Raw genomic sequence first — 16,123 nt, forward strand, 5'->3', positions numbered from 1 at the left:
TTGGAACAGAAACTCAAGTATCAGTTACTGTGTAACGCTGCGATAGAGGTTCATCTTTATTTTGTCGCGTTAAAGTATTTCACCACTCCTGGAGGTGTAACTTTCAACTGAACTCAGAAGTTTTGAGTTTTTGATTTAGAAATCCGCATCAAGTCAGTGAACTGGAGGCTTAGTTGGAAAGTTAGGGGAAAAAAAATAAATAAATAAAAATCCAATATGGCTGCTGTTAAATCCTGCTGAGTTTCATGGAATCAGACATGGCTGTCCAACATGTTGCTGTGAAGACTTTAAATGCATAAAGGACAGAAAAACGGTTCTGATTTGTGAGGCGGGTAAGACGCACACCCCTCTCTGATCGGCAGCACACTCCCACATGCACAGCAGCATTCCAGCTGTTTGTTGTCGATAAATAACTGGATCTCCAGTTGGTTGGCTGGTGCAGGTAGATCCAGCTCGCCTCCACCTTCATCTCGGCGTCAAAGGCGACTGAAGACAAACCGGGTCTCTGACACGTCTTCCTCCTCTGATTCAAAAAAAAGAAGAAGAACCTTGATGACGTGACTGAACTCTTGTTGAAGCTTTTTTTCATGTCTCCTTTGCTCTTATTAAAACCACAGTTTTATTTTTGGTTTCTCATCACTTTGTTGATTCACATTTAGGCCGTAGATGGCCTATCTGCAGGCCATCTACAGGGGATATAAATAGAAAAGGTGTGAACCATGTTTGCATAGAGCGTGATCTGGCTGCCCGTCACGCTAAGCATGCTTCATACAGAAGCCGTCACGGTTCCCCTGCAGCCTGTGTGACATTTGAGAATCCGTCAGAAGGAAGTTTGCATGTCAGCGAGCCGAAGCTCTCGGCCTCCGTACACAATTTACTCTCGGCAAGCAGCTGCGTGTAAACTGTTAGTGTTGCAGTGGGAAGCAGGGGGATTAGTCAGAGACCCTCCGTGTCACTCAACAAGACAGAAAGTTGCACTTTTGACTTTGTTGCCACTGCAACTCGACAAGAGCCATCTCAGATATTGTCACCTGGCAGACGGCTCGACAACTTGGTTAAAAAAAAAAATAGTGTCTTTTTTAACATTTGAGAAGATTATTAAAAAATACATTTCTTAATGAATGATATAGCAAAGACACAACTCTTTTTGTCCAGAGACAAAAAGTTTTTTTTTCTTGTAAAATTGCTCTAATTTAGGAAAAAAAATTTTAATTGTAGAGCTAAAAAGAGAAGATCTTTGTTATTTACAAAAAATGTTGAAATGGTAATCTAAAAATGAAAAATGTGTATTATATATATAGGGATACGTAAGGGGGGAAAAGCACAAACAGGAGAAATATGTAAGGAGGATCTTGTTTTGTCCAACAACCTGTGAATGCATCGCCTCTTCTAGTAAAGTGACAGTTCAAAAAACTCAAAAAAGTATGACGAAAAAAAACCTTTGTATTTTAAAATGAAACAAACCATGATCAAAATAATGCTTCATACTATACATGACAATAACTTAAGTGTTTTGTACAGTAAATACAAAAACAGGAGAAGGTGACTTTTTTTCCCTGTGTTCAATCTGTCTGTTGGTCAACCTCTTACTGCTTTTTCTGCAACAAGATCAAGATTTTTCTCTATGAAAGTAACATGCTGGGCCACTGCAGATAGAAAAAAAGAAAATAAGAGAAAATTTCCACCACAAAATTTTAAAGAAACCTGAACATTTCTAAGTTTAAAAGTAAAAAAATTACTAGAAAAAAAAACATTTCTGAGAAATTTCTTTTGACGTCTAAAACTGAAATTTCCACATTTTTTTTCCTCTAATATAAACATTTCCGAGGTTTTTTTTCCTAGAAATTTTCAACATTTCTATGACTCTCACAATTTGAGTTTTCTGAAGAAAATGTACTTTCTTTTTTACCTACAATGGTCCAAATATACAGTCATATGCAGCAGTGCTACTAATAGAGCAAAACAAAACTAAAACGTAATAAAAGTGAAAATCTTTCCCATTTCTTTTTTATTAGGCCTATTATTTACAAAAAAAAAACGTTGAAACTTTGATCTACAAATAAAAACCGCAACGCTGAGATAAAATGAACTCAGTCGGGCAGAAAGTCCGTTCCGCTCAGCTTGTCACTGTGGACTACTGATTATAAAAATGCATGAATATTACTGATTAAATGTTTTTCCATCTATATTTTCCTGCCTTCCTGCTGAGTGTTAACACTGACTGACAAATGTAAAAAAATGAAATTTCATCTTTCTTCTGCACAGCTGCTGCTTATTTCAGATCATTTTATCAGGCTTGTTTGAACTGCAAGCACTTATTTAAACAGATAAAACACTATTTAACCAAAGCAGCAAAAGGAAATAGCTGAATCATCACAAAATCAGTGAGACGTCCCACTTTTCCTTTTGAAAGCTACTTTAAAGTCGAACGGTTAGCTGAAAACATGGTTGCTGTACTGTCCAGGAGGCTGGATGAACTCCACAGCTCAGCAGTGAAAGACTTGCAGTCATGGTTCCTGAATGTAGATCGGAGCTCCTGCCTACTTCCTCTTCCTGCCCCGGCCCCGGCGGCCCCGCCCTGACGAGGGGCCCGCCCCGTCCGGGCCCAGGGCGCCGTCCGCCTGGCCGGCCGGGATGTTGATGTGGCCCTCCTGGATTTCGCTGCGGGCCTCGGAGGACAGCTGCTCGATCTTCTGCTGCGTCTCCAGGTAGAACATCACGTCTCTCAGCTGCTCCTGCAGCTCCGTTATCACCACGTCCTTTCGCTCGCCTGCAGCGCGTTTCAGTAAAGCACAGAAAAATCATCTGTTTAAATGTGAACAACAGAAAGACTTGGGTTTTTTATTTATTACAGGGATTCTGCAGGTTTCACAAACTCAAATGGAAAACCTTTTTAAGACCGAAATTTTTTTACGAATGAAATTTAAGACCCAAATCGCCACAGAAAACAAGAGAAACTTGTAGATTTCATATAGTAGTAGTGCTGAGCTTTATTGTGCAGAATCGGCGTAATATTTTATGGGTTTTTAACAGAAGTGAGCAAATATCGTCCAGCCAGCTGGCGATAAATGGACACATACCATTGATGAATGCAAAAAAGCGTTCTAGTTAGCGGTAGATTAAGAAGTTCTGCCTCAAAGACCATCATTTAACTAGCAACCATGCTAATTGTGGCGATAATTAAACAACAGAATTTAAGACTTGTGATTAACATTTTTAAGGCCAACTCACACAAACCCCCCACAAACTTAAGACATTTTAAGGCTTTAACTTCAGATACATTAATTTAAGACTCTTAAGGCCGTGTGGACAGCGGACAGTGTTAGAGGACTACAGAGATATTGACTGGCTGGTCAGAAAGCAAGAACAACTGAATGCACCGTTTCTATGAGGTGACAGGTCACAGAGCTCCTATTTTAGCTAACCATGCTAACCCTGCAAACTGTGCTGACAAGATGCTGAACTACATACTCATGTACTCTCTTTAAAACAGTTGAACATTGATTCTGGATGCATCTTAATAGAATTCATCCTACAACAATGACCATCGTTCTAAAGTCTTATAAAATCTGGATATTGGCAATCAGTCATGCATTTCTGATCAGTTCTGATTAAATGTAGGCATAGCGGGAATTTACAAAACCCCCTTTGCATATTAAGACCATCTTATGATAACAACCTCAGCAGGAGGAACGTCTTTTATCAAATATGTGTCATCATGACAGGGACTGAGGTGGAATGGTGTGATGCTTTCCGTTACTATCTGAGTCACCGAAAGAGGGAGTAGAGCAGAGTTAGTCAATTTCAGTACATTAGCCATTACTTCTGTTAATTATGACCATTTTTCACTTACAGCCAATGAAAACACCACATTTAAGGTCAGAATAATTCATCAGACCAATAAAAGAAAACAATACTTTCAATACAGAAAAGTGGATTTGATCAAAATGTGGTTTTTAATATGCTACCAGAACACATATTCCAATTTCATACAGATGACTGTACTTTTACAAACAACATTTGATGCAATTTTAACTGAATAATTCTCTTCCCTGTCTTCATATGTCGACTGTTTTCAGAGGGAAACATTTCTTCCCGTTCTACAAATTGCATCAACATCTACAGTTAAACAGACGGGATCAGAGAGGAGACAAAATCCCTTTGAAAGCCCCGGTTTGAAATCCCCGAACCGGAATTAACATCAAAATTATACTAAGAGAAAAGCTGACGTATGTTCAGACTCCCTGTTTTAAAAAAACAAACAAAAAACGCTTCTATTGATGGGGATTCATGGAAAGTGGGAAAGTCCAGAAACATGGACTGCAGCTGGGTGATGTTGTTCCTTCCTGGTTTGATAAGCGGCGCCTCACATGAGGAAGCTAACGGCCGACACTTTCAGATCGAGGAAGGGAGTGTTAGCAGTAGCACTGACCCACAATAGAGTCAACACGCTCTCTGGTTAATGGATGTTAGAGCGTGTGTGTGTGTGTGTGTGTGTGTGTGTGTGTGTGTGTGTGTGTGTGTGTGTGTGTGTGTGTGCGTGCGTGCGTGTGTGTGTGCGCTTTCAGAGAAAGCAGCAGGTATAGAGTGACCAAAGGGGAGTGGCAACATGTCAGCAGAGAGGAATCTGGTATTTAGATCAAAAATATTCTGTCTCCTCCTCTACAAATCAGCGTTTGCATCAGATGATCAACACGATTAGATTACACATACTGGAATATTAGAGACGAATTGAAAAACCTGTTCCCCCCCTCACCTGCGGTGGCGCTGCACCAAGAACCACTGAGGGAAATGACACAAAAGCCTCTGAAGAAGACACTGAGCTCAACTTCCTTCTTCACGAAAGGTAAACAAAGATGGAGTGGCATTGGATTTTAGCGGTTATAGCAATTTCTCCAGCTGGCGCTAGAAGCTCACGTTTGTTTTGGTATTTACCCAGAATGCCCTGCATTGTTGTCCACTTCCTGCTTTAGGAGCAGACTCCAGAGGTCACTTTAATCAAACCAAGATGACCAGAGTTTTTTTTATTTTGGTGCGAGTCAGAGTTCGATTAAACATTCACACCTCCCCAAACAAACCGGACTGAAAAAAAGAAAAACATAGAAGTAGTACTCATAGCTGTGGTGAACATAAAAACAAACCAACAGAGTCGTGTGTTCACTCTGTTTTTGACACCCAGAATTGATCCGCACCAAGTTCTAACAGCTTAAATCCACACAGACGTGTCAACTGATCTAACAAAATCCAACTCCAAAAGAACCGTTTTCATGTCCGGTACATCAGACTCCCAATTTGCCATGGATGTAACCCTGCCTGTTGCTGAGCATGGATTCAGCTTATTTCACAAGAATCTCAGCAGGAGTGTTTTACTGGAAAGGCAGGTCTAGAATGCCATCACACCTGCTTCCCTGGGTAAGACCCTTTGGGGTGGACAGTGGTCAGCTCCTGCCCCCAGGGTTGTAGCTCTAAAACTCTTCTGTCCAACTAATTCCTGTGACACTTTATGTGTCACAGAACCAAAACTAGAGGTCCAATAAAGGGTTGTTTCCCAACCCTGGTCTTTGAGGCACATTGCCCTGCACATTTCAGACGTTTCCTTGCTTCAGCCCAGCTATTTTCAATAGATGGCTGATAAACAGGCATTAGTTGAACAGCAACCAGTTCAATCAGGCACATTACAGTAGAGAAACATCAAAAACATACAGGTCAGTGTGCCTTGAAGACAAGGGCTTGGAAACACTGGTCTACAGATCTGCTGTTGTTGTATCAACCTATCAGATCACTCAGGCCTCCTGGTGGAACGGGATCAGAGAGAGGACAAAAACCCTTTGAAAGCACCGGTTCAAAATCCCTAAACCAGCCCGAAGTTCCAAATGATATGAAAAGCTGATGTTAGTTCAGACAGTTTGCATTGCCCAAAATAATACCAGATGGGTTCGGGTTAGATGGTGGTTCGTGCAAAGTGGGAAAGTCCAGAAAAGCGTTGCAGCTGGGCTTGTGATGTAGTTCCTTCATGGTTTGATAAGCGGCACCTCCCATGAGGAAGCTAACGGCCACTCGGTCATGTGGAAACGCATGACCGAGCGTGCATTTCCACATTCTGTTTATAGTCGTTTATACGATTTAGAAATGGCTATTGTAAATACACATCAGTTGTCTTGGACATCATTTGTCTATTTACAATAAGCCATGCTCAGCCTGGTGGGGGGCAAGTAAATCCTGGTGGCCCGCCAGGCTTATAAACACACTAGAGGGAAAGATAAGATATGTGAGCTGCATGAAAGGCTTGTTTGACTTGTAAAGGATGACCGCTGACAACTCGGGCACAACAAAAGAAACATTAGGAGGCCATTATTTACAGCGGTTATGAGAGGACCATGAAGTCTAAAATGGAAGGCCCTGATCCTCATAGGGTGGATGTGTAGAGAGGGAGCTTTGTCTGAACGCTTCCTGTAACAAAAACCCAGAGGTTGAAGGAAAACTACTGGCAGGCTGTCCTCAGGCAGCCATGATGAAAACATTCCAGAGCTGAAAGTAATGATGGTGGGACTAAAAAACTGTGTTATTCCAAATGGTTAGCACCTCAAGCCATTTATTCTAAAAAGAATAAATGCAGACGCCCATCACACTCTGTTATAGCTGCGGCTTGGTTGTGTTGCAGTAATTTGCATCTCATTTGCAAATATGACCACGTAAAGAGGAAGTAGTCTCTGACAGCGAGGCAGAGTGTACGTTTCCATATTTTGTCAAAAACAAATCATTCTGTTCCCGCTGGCAGGGTCCTGGCAGAGGAGCAGCTGATCAGGAACAAACAGGATAACAATGATTGAAAGAACCTGCATGATTATGTAAACCAGCCTAAACATTTCCCAGCAGCCATTTCTCCTCGGCCCACCATTTGTTCCGCAGAGAGAGGGAGTTCATATGAAAATGAGTTGATCACACATAGAAAAAATAAACTACGGCTATCAATAGAACCACTTTTGGCAGCTGTAATGTGTAGGTAGTCATCTTCCATCAGCTCTCGTCAGTCACTCAAATTGTCGTGGAGGAAACGTCCCCCGCTCTTCTTCACGACATCGCCTCATTCATTCACGTACTACAATGTGTATTATTTAATGACTTTGAATCTGTATTCTGTGTGATCTTCTCCAGAAACAGAAATGCAAGCTGTTATTGGAGTCACAGCCACATGTCCACTAATCCTCTAATGGCTGAATTATTTTAGCTGAATAAAGTTTGACATCTGTAGATGTTTTGGTTCCAGACTGTTCTCCTGTCCTTCCCCCCAAAAGCTTTATTTCTAACAAGAAACATACAGGAACAAAATAAAGTAGAGATCAAGATATAAACATAAGTACAACATCTAAGATATGCTTTGAATTGAAGTTAGCGCTTTAGCATTTTCGCAATAAATATTGTATTGGTGTAGTGCGTTAGCATTAGCTTCCACTAAATAAGGTTTTGGTGTAACATTTTAGCCATAGCTTTTGCTAAATAACATGTTGGTGTAATGTTTTAGAGTTAGCTTCTGACAATAACATTTCGGTGTAATGTTTTAGCGTTAGCTTCCGCTGAATAACGTGTGTGTAGTGCTTTAGTATTAGCTTCTTCGGTATAACATGTTGTAGTGCTATAGGAGTAGCTTTTGCTATTTAACCTGTTGGTGTAATGTTTTGTGATGTAGAGTTAGCTTCTGACATTTACATTTTGGTTAAGTGTTTTCGAATTAGCTTCAGCTGAATATGTTAGTGTAATGTTTTAGCGTTAGCTTCTGCTAAATAACATGTTGGTGTAGGGTTTTATAGTTAGCTTCTTCTAAAAACATGTTGGTGTAATGTTATTTACATTACAAGTCAAAGTGCTTTGACTTGTAATGTAATGCAAATATTTGTTTACATTACACCAATGCTAAAACATTACATTGGTGTAATGTTTTAGCCAATGCTAAAACATTGGTGTAATGTTTTAGCATTAGGTGAAATATTTACCGCCAGAAGAAAGAGGCACCTGTTTTGCAAAGACAAAAGTAGTGGACAATATTCCTCCTCCTCATGAGGAGACGTGGAGACTGAGGTGATACTAGTGGACAGACATTACTGAGGCAGGAACGTGGAGGAAGCGCCATGACCTACCGCTCTCCTTTCCTTTGCGTTCCTCCTCGGCCAGCTGGGCTTGCAGCTGCGTCTGATTGGCTCTCAGACAGCGGTTCATCTCCTGCTCCTCCTTCAGCTCCTGGCTCAGCCTCAGCACTCGAGCGTTGAGCTGAGTGCACCTGAAAGAGTCAGATACGCAACGACTGTGGCTTCATCATCACTTCATCCTTAGAAAACAAGCATGGCTGGAGAAGAGCCGCTCTCCTTCAACACTATGATTAACAGCAGGACTTTCAGATTACAATAATGTGCTTAATCACCATGACTCAATTACTGACATAATCCTGCACTAATATAATAATTGATTAATTGTTTATTGGAAGAACGACGCACTCAGAACTGTAATTAAGCTAAAACTATACAAAAATATATCCATTTTCTATTTAACACACGAAAAAAACTTGTCTGTAAAAATATTCTACTTCAAACTTCAAATGGCAATTTTAGTTTCTCCTGGTTTAAATTCAATAAAAAAAAAACTTCTAGCATCTTATTCTGTCTAACTATTAATAGGTTAATTCAAAAAATGATTACCAGATTATTTCCACACTGTACTGATGTTAAGTCAAGCAGAAACGTTTTAGCTGCAGATTCATCCTCAGCTACAAATGATTGTGTGTACAATAAAGGAAGGCTTTTATTGCTTTTTAGGAAACGAAATGTCTATTTTCTTATTTAAAAAGGAATTGCATTTATTTATTTGCATCTTTTATGTATTTCTAATATTGTATGAAATAAACTTAAGTGGTTAAATAAACAAAAAAATCTGCAGTGTGCCAATTTTTTTATCCGATTAATCAACTAATTGTCAGAATAACTGATAACTAACATAATCAGTAGTTGCAGGCCTGAATATCAACTCACACACGCACGCACGCACTATTTAAAAAGACAAACCTACTTCTTCTCTAAGCTCTGCTTCTCTTTGCTTATTTCTCCTAATCGCTGCTCCAGGTTATCGCAGCGCTCCAGGGTCTCCTTAAACTTCATCTTCATGTTGTTGATCTGAGAGCAGAATCGAAGCGTTTGGATCCAGAACTCAGGAAACAGACACAAGACATGTTGTTGCTTCTCTACCTCCTCGGCCGTCTCCTTCTCCAGATGAACGATCTTGTTCTCCCAGTAGATCCTCTGGGACTCCAGCTGGCTGGTCAGCAGGTACGAGTACTGCAGACGGAGGCGGATCGTTGGGATATGTATGGGTTTGTTCAGGGGAACCGAATCTCATGTAAAAATAAAGTAAATAAATAAATAATAACTGCTTACCTCCAACTGGAGAGCATCTATTTTCTCATCTTGGCAAGTTTCTCCTTCGCACTCAAACTGCACCATCTTCCCGTCGGTCTTACTGGCCACCAGGCGGTGAACGTAGTTATCTGCATTACGAGAGTTACAGAGCGATCACTGCAGGAAGGCTTTTTTCTTTTAGGCAAAAAAAATCTAGAAAAATCATCGTTGGGACAATTGTTGATCCTCCTAGCGACTTAAAAAATAAATAAATGTAACTGAAGCATTTTTAAGATTTCTTCTCAACCTTTCTTCAGTTGATCAGAAATGACCGATTCCTTGACATCATGTATCTCTGGGTCACCGGGACCCGAATCTGTCTCACCACCACAGTACGAGAGCAGGATGGAAGGAGAGTTTTTCATGTTTGCAAAAAACAAAGTTTTTTTTATGTCTGCATTTAACATAAAAAAAAGACTTTGTAAATATGTTCTACCAGAAAACAGAACAAATTCTGTGGGAAGTAGGTTTCTACCTACGCTCTTTTAACTTGAATGTGACGCTATTGGAAATAGGGCAATCAAATATTTGTTCAACTATTTTTGAAAAGCGACAGAATCAATTGTTGATTTGCATTTGATGACAGAAAAATCCACAAAATGTGGCAATAACTTTTTATCTGATTTATCGATTAATCGCCAGAATAATCAATTAGTAAAATAATTGGTTGTTTCAGTATAATAAATCTGCAGATTGCAAGAGTAAAAAAACATATTCGGCATTTAAAATAGTTAAAATATTTACATCAAGTGAAGCATTAGATTCACTGCTAGTTTGTTTTAACTCCAACTTGTTAGTTTGGGTTGAACCAGTAAGAACTGATCTGCGTTTGAAGCAGACGGATAAGAAAAACAGAAGCACTTTGACTTGGTTACTAATTTACGGAAAATGTGTGTTGACTAAACTGTGGCTCCATAATGTCTTACTTCTCCCTCTCTTAAAACACACACACACACACACACACACACACACACACACACACACACACACACACACACACACACACACACACACACACACACACACACACCAGCCGGCTACTTATACTCAATTTGCTCTGACCTACATTGGTGACGAATGAAAAGTCACAGATGTTCTGTAAACCGGTGGATAACTTGTGCTGAAACTTTTCATCGTAATTAATTGATTATTAAAATAATCGTCAACAAATTTAGTCATCAGAGCTGGAATTAAGCTAAAAGTTATTTTCAGTTAAAGTAGAAAAAACAAACAAAAAAACAACCTTTGTAAATCTGTTCTACTCAAATCCTCAACAGTTTAAGTTTCACCAGGTTTGAATTCTGTAAAAAAAAAAAATCTCTTCATCTACTAAATAATGAATGTAATTATTTGTGTATTTGCATCTGTTAGCATATTTTAATATTTTAATAGAATTTAACAAAGGTCTTAAGTGGTTAATTGAAAACTCTGAAGATTTGTTTTGTATGATTAATTAATTAATTGTCAGAACAAATTGATAGTGCAATCGATTACTACAGTAATCGTTAGTTGCAGTCCTACTTGTGTGGTTCAATGTTCTCCATGCACTATGATTCTATACCAAGACAGAATAAAAATGAGGAAGGACATAATGATGAGTAATTATTTATAATGCTCCTAATAAGGACATGAAAATATCAAAACAAAAATAAACTAAAATCACATGGAGCTGTTGCCCTTTACAGTTTATCTTCATTCCACTCTAAATGAAAACAAAGATTCCCTTTTGGACATTTTTAGGGTTTCTTCTGCCCCCTTGTGGACAAAATTCGTTACAGCAACAAGACAAATGGTTTCCTATCGATAAGCCTCTTTCCTTTGCAGTCGCCGGCCATCTTCCCACACGAACCCCGTCATCAAAAGCGCCGTACCTCCAGCGTAGTCCCACACACGGTGATTTGTGAGCTGCATGGCGTAGGTGTGCTGCGTTTCCTCAAAGTGCTTGTAGGCATGCCGACTGACGTAGCGCCCGCAGCCGATGTGCCCGCAGATCAAACAGATCCACAGGTTCTGCAGGGGAAAAAAAAAAAAAACACGCAGAATAATTAAGAGAAAAGTTCAATAAACAGCATCGGTCAGTTGTGACGTTCTCAGACAGTGATTGGTCACCTCCTGCACGCCGCACTCAAAGCATTTGTTCTCTTCCACCGGCTCTGGCGTCTGACAGTACCGACACACCGGACACCTAGAAAACACACAGCGCACTCAGCTGAGGTCAAAGGTCCTTTGTGAAACAGAAAAATACACACAGAAGAACAAACACGTCGCACAAAGCTGAGAGAGAATTCCAGAATCACGTGGAAACATGGAGCCGAGACAATCAGAGAAACGCAGCCCAGCGGCACCGAGAAACAACATGAAGAACAAACATGGAGGACGGAAACGAGTCATATACAAAAAATAAAACAAAAAAAAGACAACAGCTTTCAGACCGAGACTCTAACCAGGTGTTAAAACAGCGTTTCGGAGGAGGAAGGGTTGTGTGTTGGACTCACGAGGCGTCTTCCCACCGCTGGAGACACTGGCTGTGAAAGCTGTGGTTGCAGAGGGTGGTGAGGACGCCGTTGACCGACTCGTCCATCCTCTCCAGGCACACGGTGCACTTCGGCAGCTCGGTCAGCTCCATCACCGGCAGGCTGGCTCCCTGCAGCAGAACAGAAATGTGGAGGAATTAAAATGTACCAAGGACGGAAAAAAACCCGGGAAGGTTGAAGGTCGGGGTTGAGACGCGAGTGAAGTCGAGTTTTGTTTGAAATAAAACTGAAACGTTCAATCCGGATGAAACAAATTGATCCGGAGAAACTGACAAAAGATCCAAACAAAATAATGTTGAGACAAAGGAAACTATTCCAGGAACTATTTCACAAAATGATAATATTGCTGCTCTGAGACCCGTTTCAAATATTGATAATAATGCAAGTTTGCTCTCAAAAACTGATGTACTTTAATTTTGCATAGAACATTTAACACTGGAACTTGAAGACCTTCCAAATGTTCAAAATAAAACAAGCAAAAACCTGGGATGCACCAATAGCTTTACAGCTTTCATTTGTTCAGTCACTGAAATTAAGAGTATGACAAAATAAACAATAACAATTTTAACAAAAACAACATAAAAAACTAATTACAATAAACCTTCCAACCAAATGGTTCAAAAAGTGTAATTAGGAATTCTAAATATAATGTAAAGTAAATAATCAATCGCTGCTGCTCAGAGCACAAAGCATAGAACTAGACTGAATAGATCTACCCTTATTGATCAGGCTCATTGTCACTGATACTTGATCTAGAATTCTTTTTTGTTTTCAGTATCAGATATTAATATCAGATCGGCACAACAAACAAAATGGAAATAATAAAAACACACACAACCAAACCATAAATAAAATGGACCGTGACGCCAAACTAGACACATGTTTCCTTCAATAAATATCAATCATCATTTGGACTTTTTATGCGATTGATTCTGTGCTTACTGGAAAAAAAAAATCCCAGAAACGTTGTTCACCTGCAGCCAAGCGACTCTCCCACAGGATTAAGGTGGAGGTCAGAGGTCAGGAAGCCACAGAGCTTACCGGACCTTTAACTTTGAGCCCAAAGGTCTGTCCTGTCCTGTCCTGTCCAGACACACATCACCTCACTATCTGACCTCTGAGCCACTTGCCTAGTGGGAACTTGTTCTTGGAGTTAGAGCAAAGCAGCAGGTTCAGAAGGAAACGGGAAGCATTCTTACGTCCTCAGACTTTATGACCTCGGCTCGCTCCACGTAGACCAGCTGGCACACTGCTTCCTCGATGGAGTTGAACTGGCGCCCGTTACAGGCCGTGTAGAAGCTGTCGGCGTCGGCCTGGGAGACAGAGCAGACGGCGTGTTGAGAAACGGTCGATTCACGGCTCGGTTACCTGGAGCGGCAGAGGCGCTCCTGATTGGCTGATCCCACTTTCAGAATGTTAATAATGCTCACCAAAATAAATAAAAATAGAGTAGTATTAGTAGAGAAAGAAGCTTTAATCGCAGACGGAGTTACCTGAGAGGAGAATTTGATGAGAACCATGTACTGGTTGGGAGTGGAGTCCCGTATGATCTTCATGTGCTCCATGACGTCGTTAAACGGAGCCATGAGCTTCATGAGGTCGTGGCTGGTCATGGTGGCCGGCACGGTCAGGATGCACACCATGGCGCTACGCCGCACGTCTTCAGTCAGCGACGTCATCTTACTGCGGCCAGATTGGACAAAAAAGGCGCTTTACGTTCACAAAGAAAAGATTTATGTATTTATTTTAATGCTGTGTTTAGTTGTAGTTAAGGAGAACAGCAGGACATCCCAGTTCACATCAGCCTTCAGGGTTGTGACTGATTTGAAAAACCTGAATATGCAGATCTCTTACAATCAATTAAAACATCAAATACAAAAATGACACATCAGAAATGAATTTACAGTAAGGAAAGACATGAAGGGGGAGGGACACAAGAAAAAAACAGAGTAAGGAAACAATAAAAAAGAAAAGAGGGAAAGAATGAAGAAAATAAGGAAGAAATTAAGAAAAGAAGATATGAAAAAACATAAAAAATTAAGGAAAATAGAAGGAAACAAGAAAAGACATTATGAAAGAAGAAAAAATGAGCAAGGAACTAATGAAAGATAGAAGGAAACTAGGAAGGAATTAAAGTAGAAGGAATCAAATGAGAAAAGAAGATAAGAAAACACAAGGAACTAAGGAAAGATAAAAAGAAACAAGGAGGGAAAAAAGAGAGAAAGAAGGACACAAAACAGAAAGTCGAAGATAAGAAAGGACAAAAAAAATGAAAAAAGGATGGAAATAAGAGAGAATGAGAAAAAACAAAAGAGAGTTAAAGGTAAGATGGAAGGAAGGATAGCAGAAAGAAAGAAAAAGGAGAGGAGCGGTTTGGACAATGGGATAATGGACTGGAAATAAAATCCCCTCTCTTTCCTTTTTTAGTTATCCAGATCTGAAAAATACTGAAGTCAAACTCCATCGTCTTCCCAGCATCAGTTTTCAGAACCCACGACTCACTTGGTCTTGTAGAGGTGCATGATGCCATGGACGATCTCCACCGACGGATTCCCGCTGAAGAAGGAGATCTGCTCTGGCAGCTGCTTGGAGGGCGAGTCTGGAGCCGCCTGCGAGGCGCCGCCGGTCTCCTGGGAAACTGGGGTCTCAGTCCGAGCACTCTGAGGACCGCTGCTTCCTCCTTCACCTCTCGCTGCGCGAGGAAAGAAACGTTGGCTCAACCAGAGGCAACGACCACAGTCTACTAAAAATCATGACGCGTGATCAGTTCTGGACCTGACATTACATGAACAATCAGTTGAAAGCCCTTCATCAGCAGTGGATTCTGGAAGTGAGGTGTGTTTACAATTGCCGTCCATTAGATTTAGGAGAGGAAGGATTAAAGAACAGAACATGGGATTCTAAAAATCTCCAGGAACCTTTTAGTTCAAGGAAAGTGGCAGCTGCCAGAAACCTGGATCAGCAGCTCCTTCAGCCTAGTGTCAGCTGCCGGAAGCGGGCACCGGAAGTTTGTATGTTCCCAGCTCTTCTTACCTGAGGAGGGCTCGTAGGTTTCTATCACCATGTCCCCTACAGCTCTGCTGCCCATGTGCTGGTGCAGGACGGCTGCTCTCTCCAGCTCACTCTTCCCACTCAGGGCATGTTTGGCTAAACCGAGACTTTTTTCCCGGAGCTCCTCTTCGGACATGCCTTCAACTAGAGGTGACAGAAACCCCCCCCGGTCCCCGACATTAGAGCAGCACAACACACGGGCCAAGCGAAGCGGAGCCGCGTTCGCCGTCCCTGCTGGTTGGTGTTTAGCTTCAGCACTAACTTTCAAAACAGAAGCTCGGAAACGCTCACTCACCAGCAGAGTATTGAAAGCCTCGTGGAAAAGGAGACTGGTCGGCTATTTCCAGACGGATAACAACCAGCGAAACACTCATGTGTTAAAAGGGAAAGAAGGCAGTTAAACAGAAACAAAATAAAAAACAAAACAAACAAAAAAAAAAAACACAAACAGCTGACAGCTGAGCTAGCTCCACAAGGCTAGCTGGATGACTAGCACTTCACTTTGCGCCCCCAAAACTATCAGCTGAGAGCAAAAAATAAAAATAAAACATAGATCGAATATTTTTATTTTAGTTCAGCCAAACAATATATTAACCTCCCTGCGTTTAAATGTAAACATTATATCAGTGTTATGATGTTCAACTACCTAAACTTCAGCTAGGTGGTCTAATGCTACAGGGATCCAATTCTTCCTCTACACCACAAGGAGCTGCGGAATGATTTGGTGCCCCCTGCTGGTTATTATAAGATACTCCATTCAAATTCAATAAAAGAAAGAAAGAAATACTCCAAGAATGTTGCTGGGAGGATTGGATAATAATAATAATAATAAAAATGGTCAAACCCAAAGAGATTTAAAAATGATTAAGAATATTAAAAATGTCAGATTTTTGTCTGACAAATTAAGTATCTAAGAGAAATGTTTAGTAATTTTTCACAGCAGACTCAAGTTTATGAGCTGCGTAAAAATTATTTTAAGTCATACAAGTTTGAACTTTTTCATTTCTACAAAGTTTGACAGAAATCGTCACACCCACTGAATTCAGTGGACTTCATGTAGCAGACCAACAACGAACAACATTTTAAAATAGAAAA

General features: G+C 40.6%; 1 protein-coding gene across 3 annotated transcripts; it reads right to left on the minus strand.

The window, feature by feature from the left end:
- Window positions 1-1,991: 1,991 nt before the first annotated feature.
- Window positions 1,992-15,709, minus strand: brap (BRCA1 associated protein). 3 transcript variants are annotated; one of them, XM_055060770.1, is made up of 13 exons: window positions 15,324-15,709; window positions 15,011-15,172; window positions 14,480-14,669; window positions 13,471-13,660; window positions 13,177-13,290; window positions 11,939-12,087; window positions 11,553-11,628; window positions 11,315-11,453; window positions 9,423-9,532; window positions 9,234-9,323; window positions 9,058-9,161; window positions 8,136-8,275; window positions 1,992-2,770 (listed from the first exon to the last, which is right to left on the minus strand). In XM_055060770.1, exons 1-13 carry the CDS (start codon window positions 15,400-15,402, stop codon window positions 2,541-2,543), a joined length of 1,773 nt encoding a protein of 590 aa, XP_054916745.1. In that variant the 5' UTR covers window positions 15,403-15,709; the 3' UTR covers window positions 1,992-2,540. The 3 variants fall into 3 exon arrangements, with proteins under 3 accessions (XP_054916745.1, XP_054916747.1, XP_054916746.1); XM_055060772.1 differs by having other exon boundaries at window positions 14,480-14,665; window positions 14,980-15,172; XM_055060771.1 differs by lacking the exon at window positions 15,011-15,172.
- Window positions 15,710-16,123: the final 414 nt, after the last annotated feature.

Source organism: Poeciliopsis prolifica, unplaced genomic scaffold (genome assembly GCF_027474105.1).
Source record: "Poeciliopsis prolifica strain line A6 unplaced genomic scaffold, Auburn_PproV2 SCAFFOLD061, whole genome shotgun sequence".
Classification (NCBI taxonomy): Eukaryota; Metazoa; Chordata; class Actinopteri; order Cyprinodontiformes; family Poeciliidae; genus Poeciliopsis; species Poeciliopsis prolifica.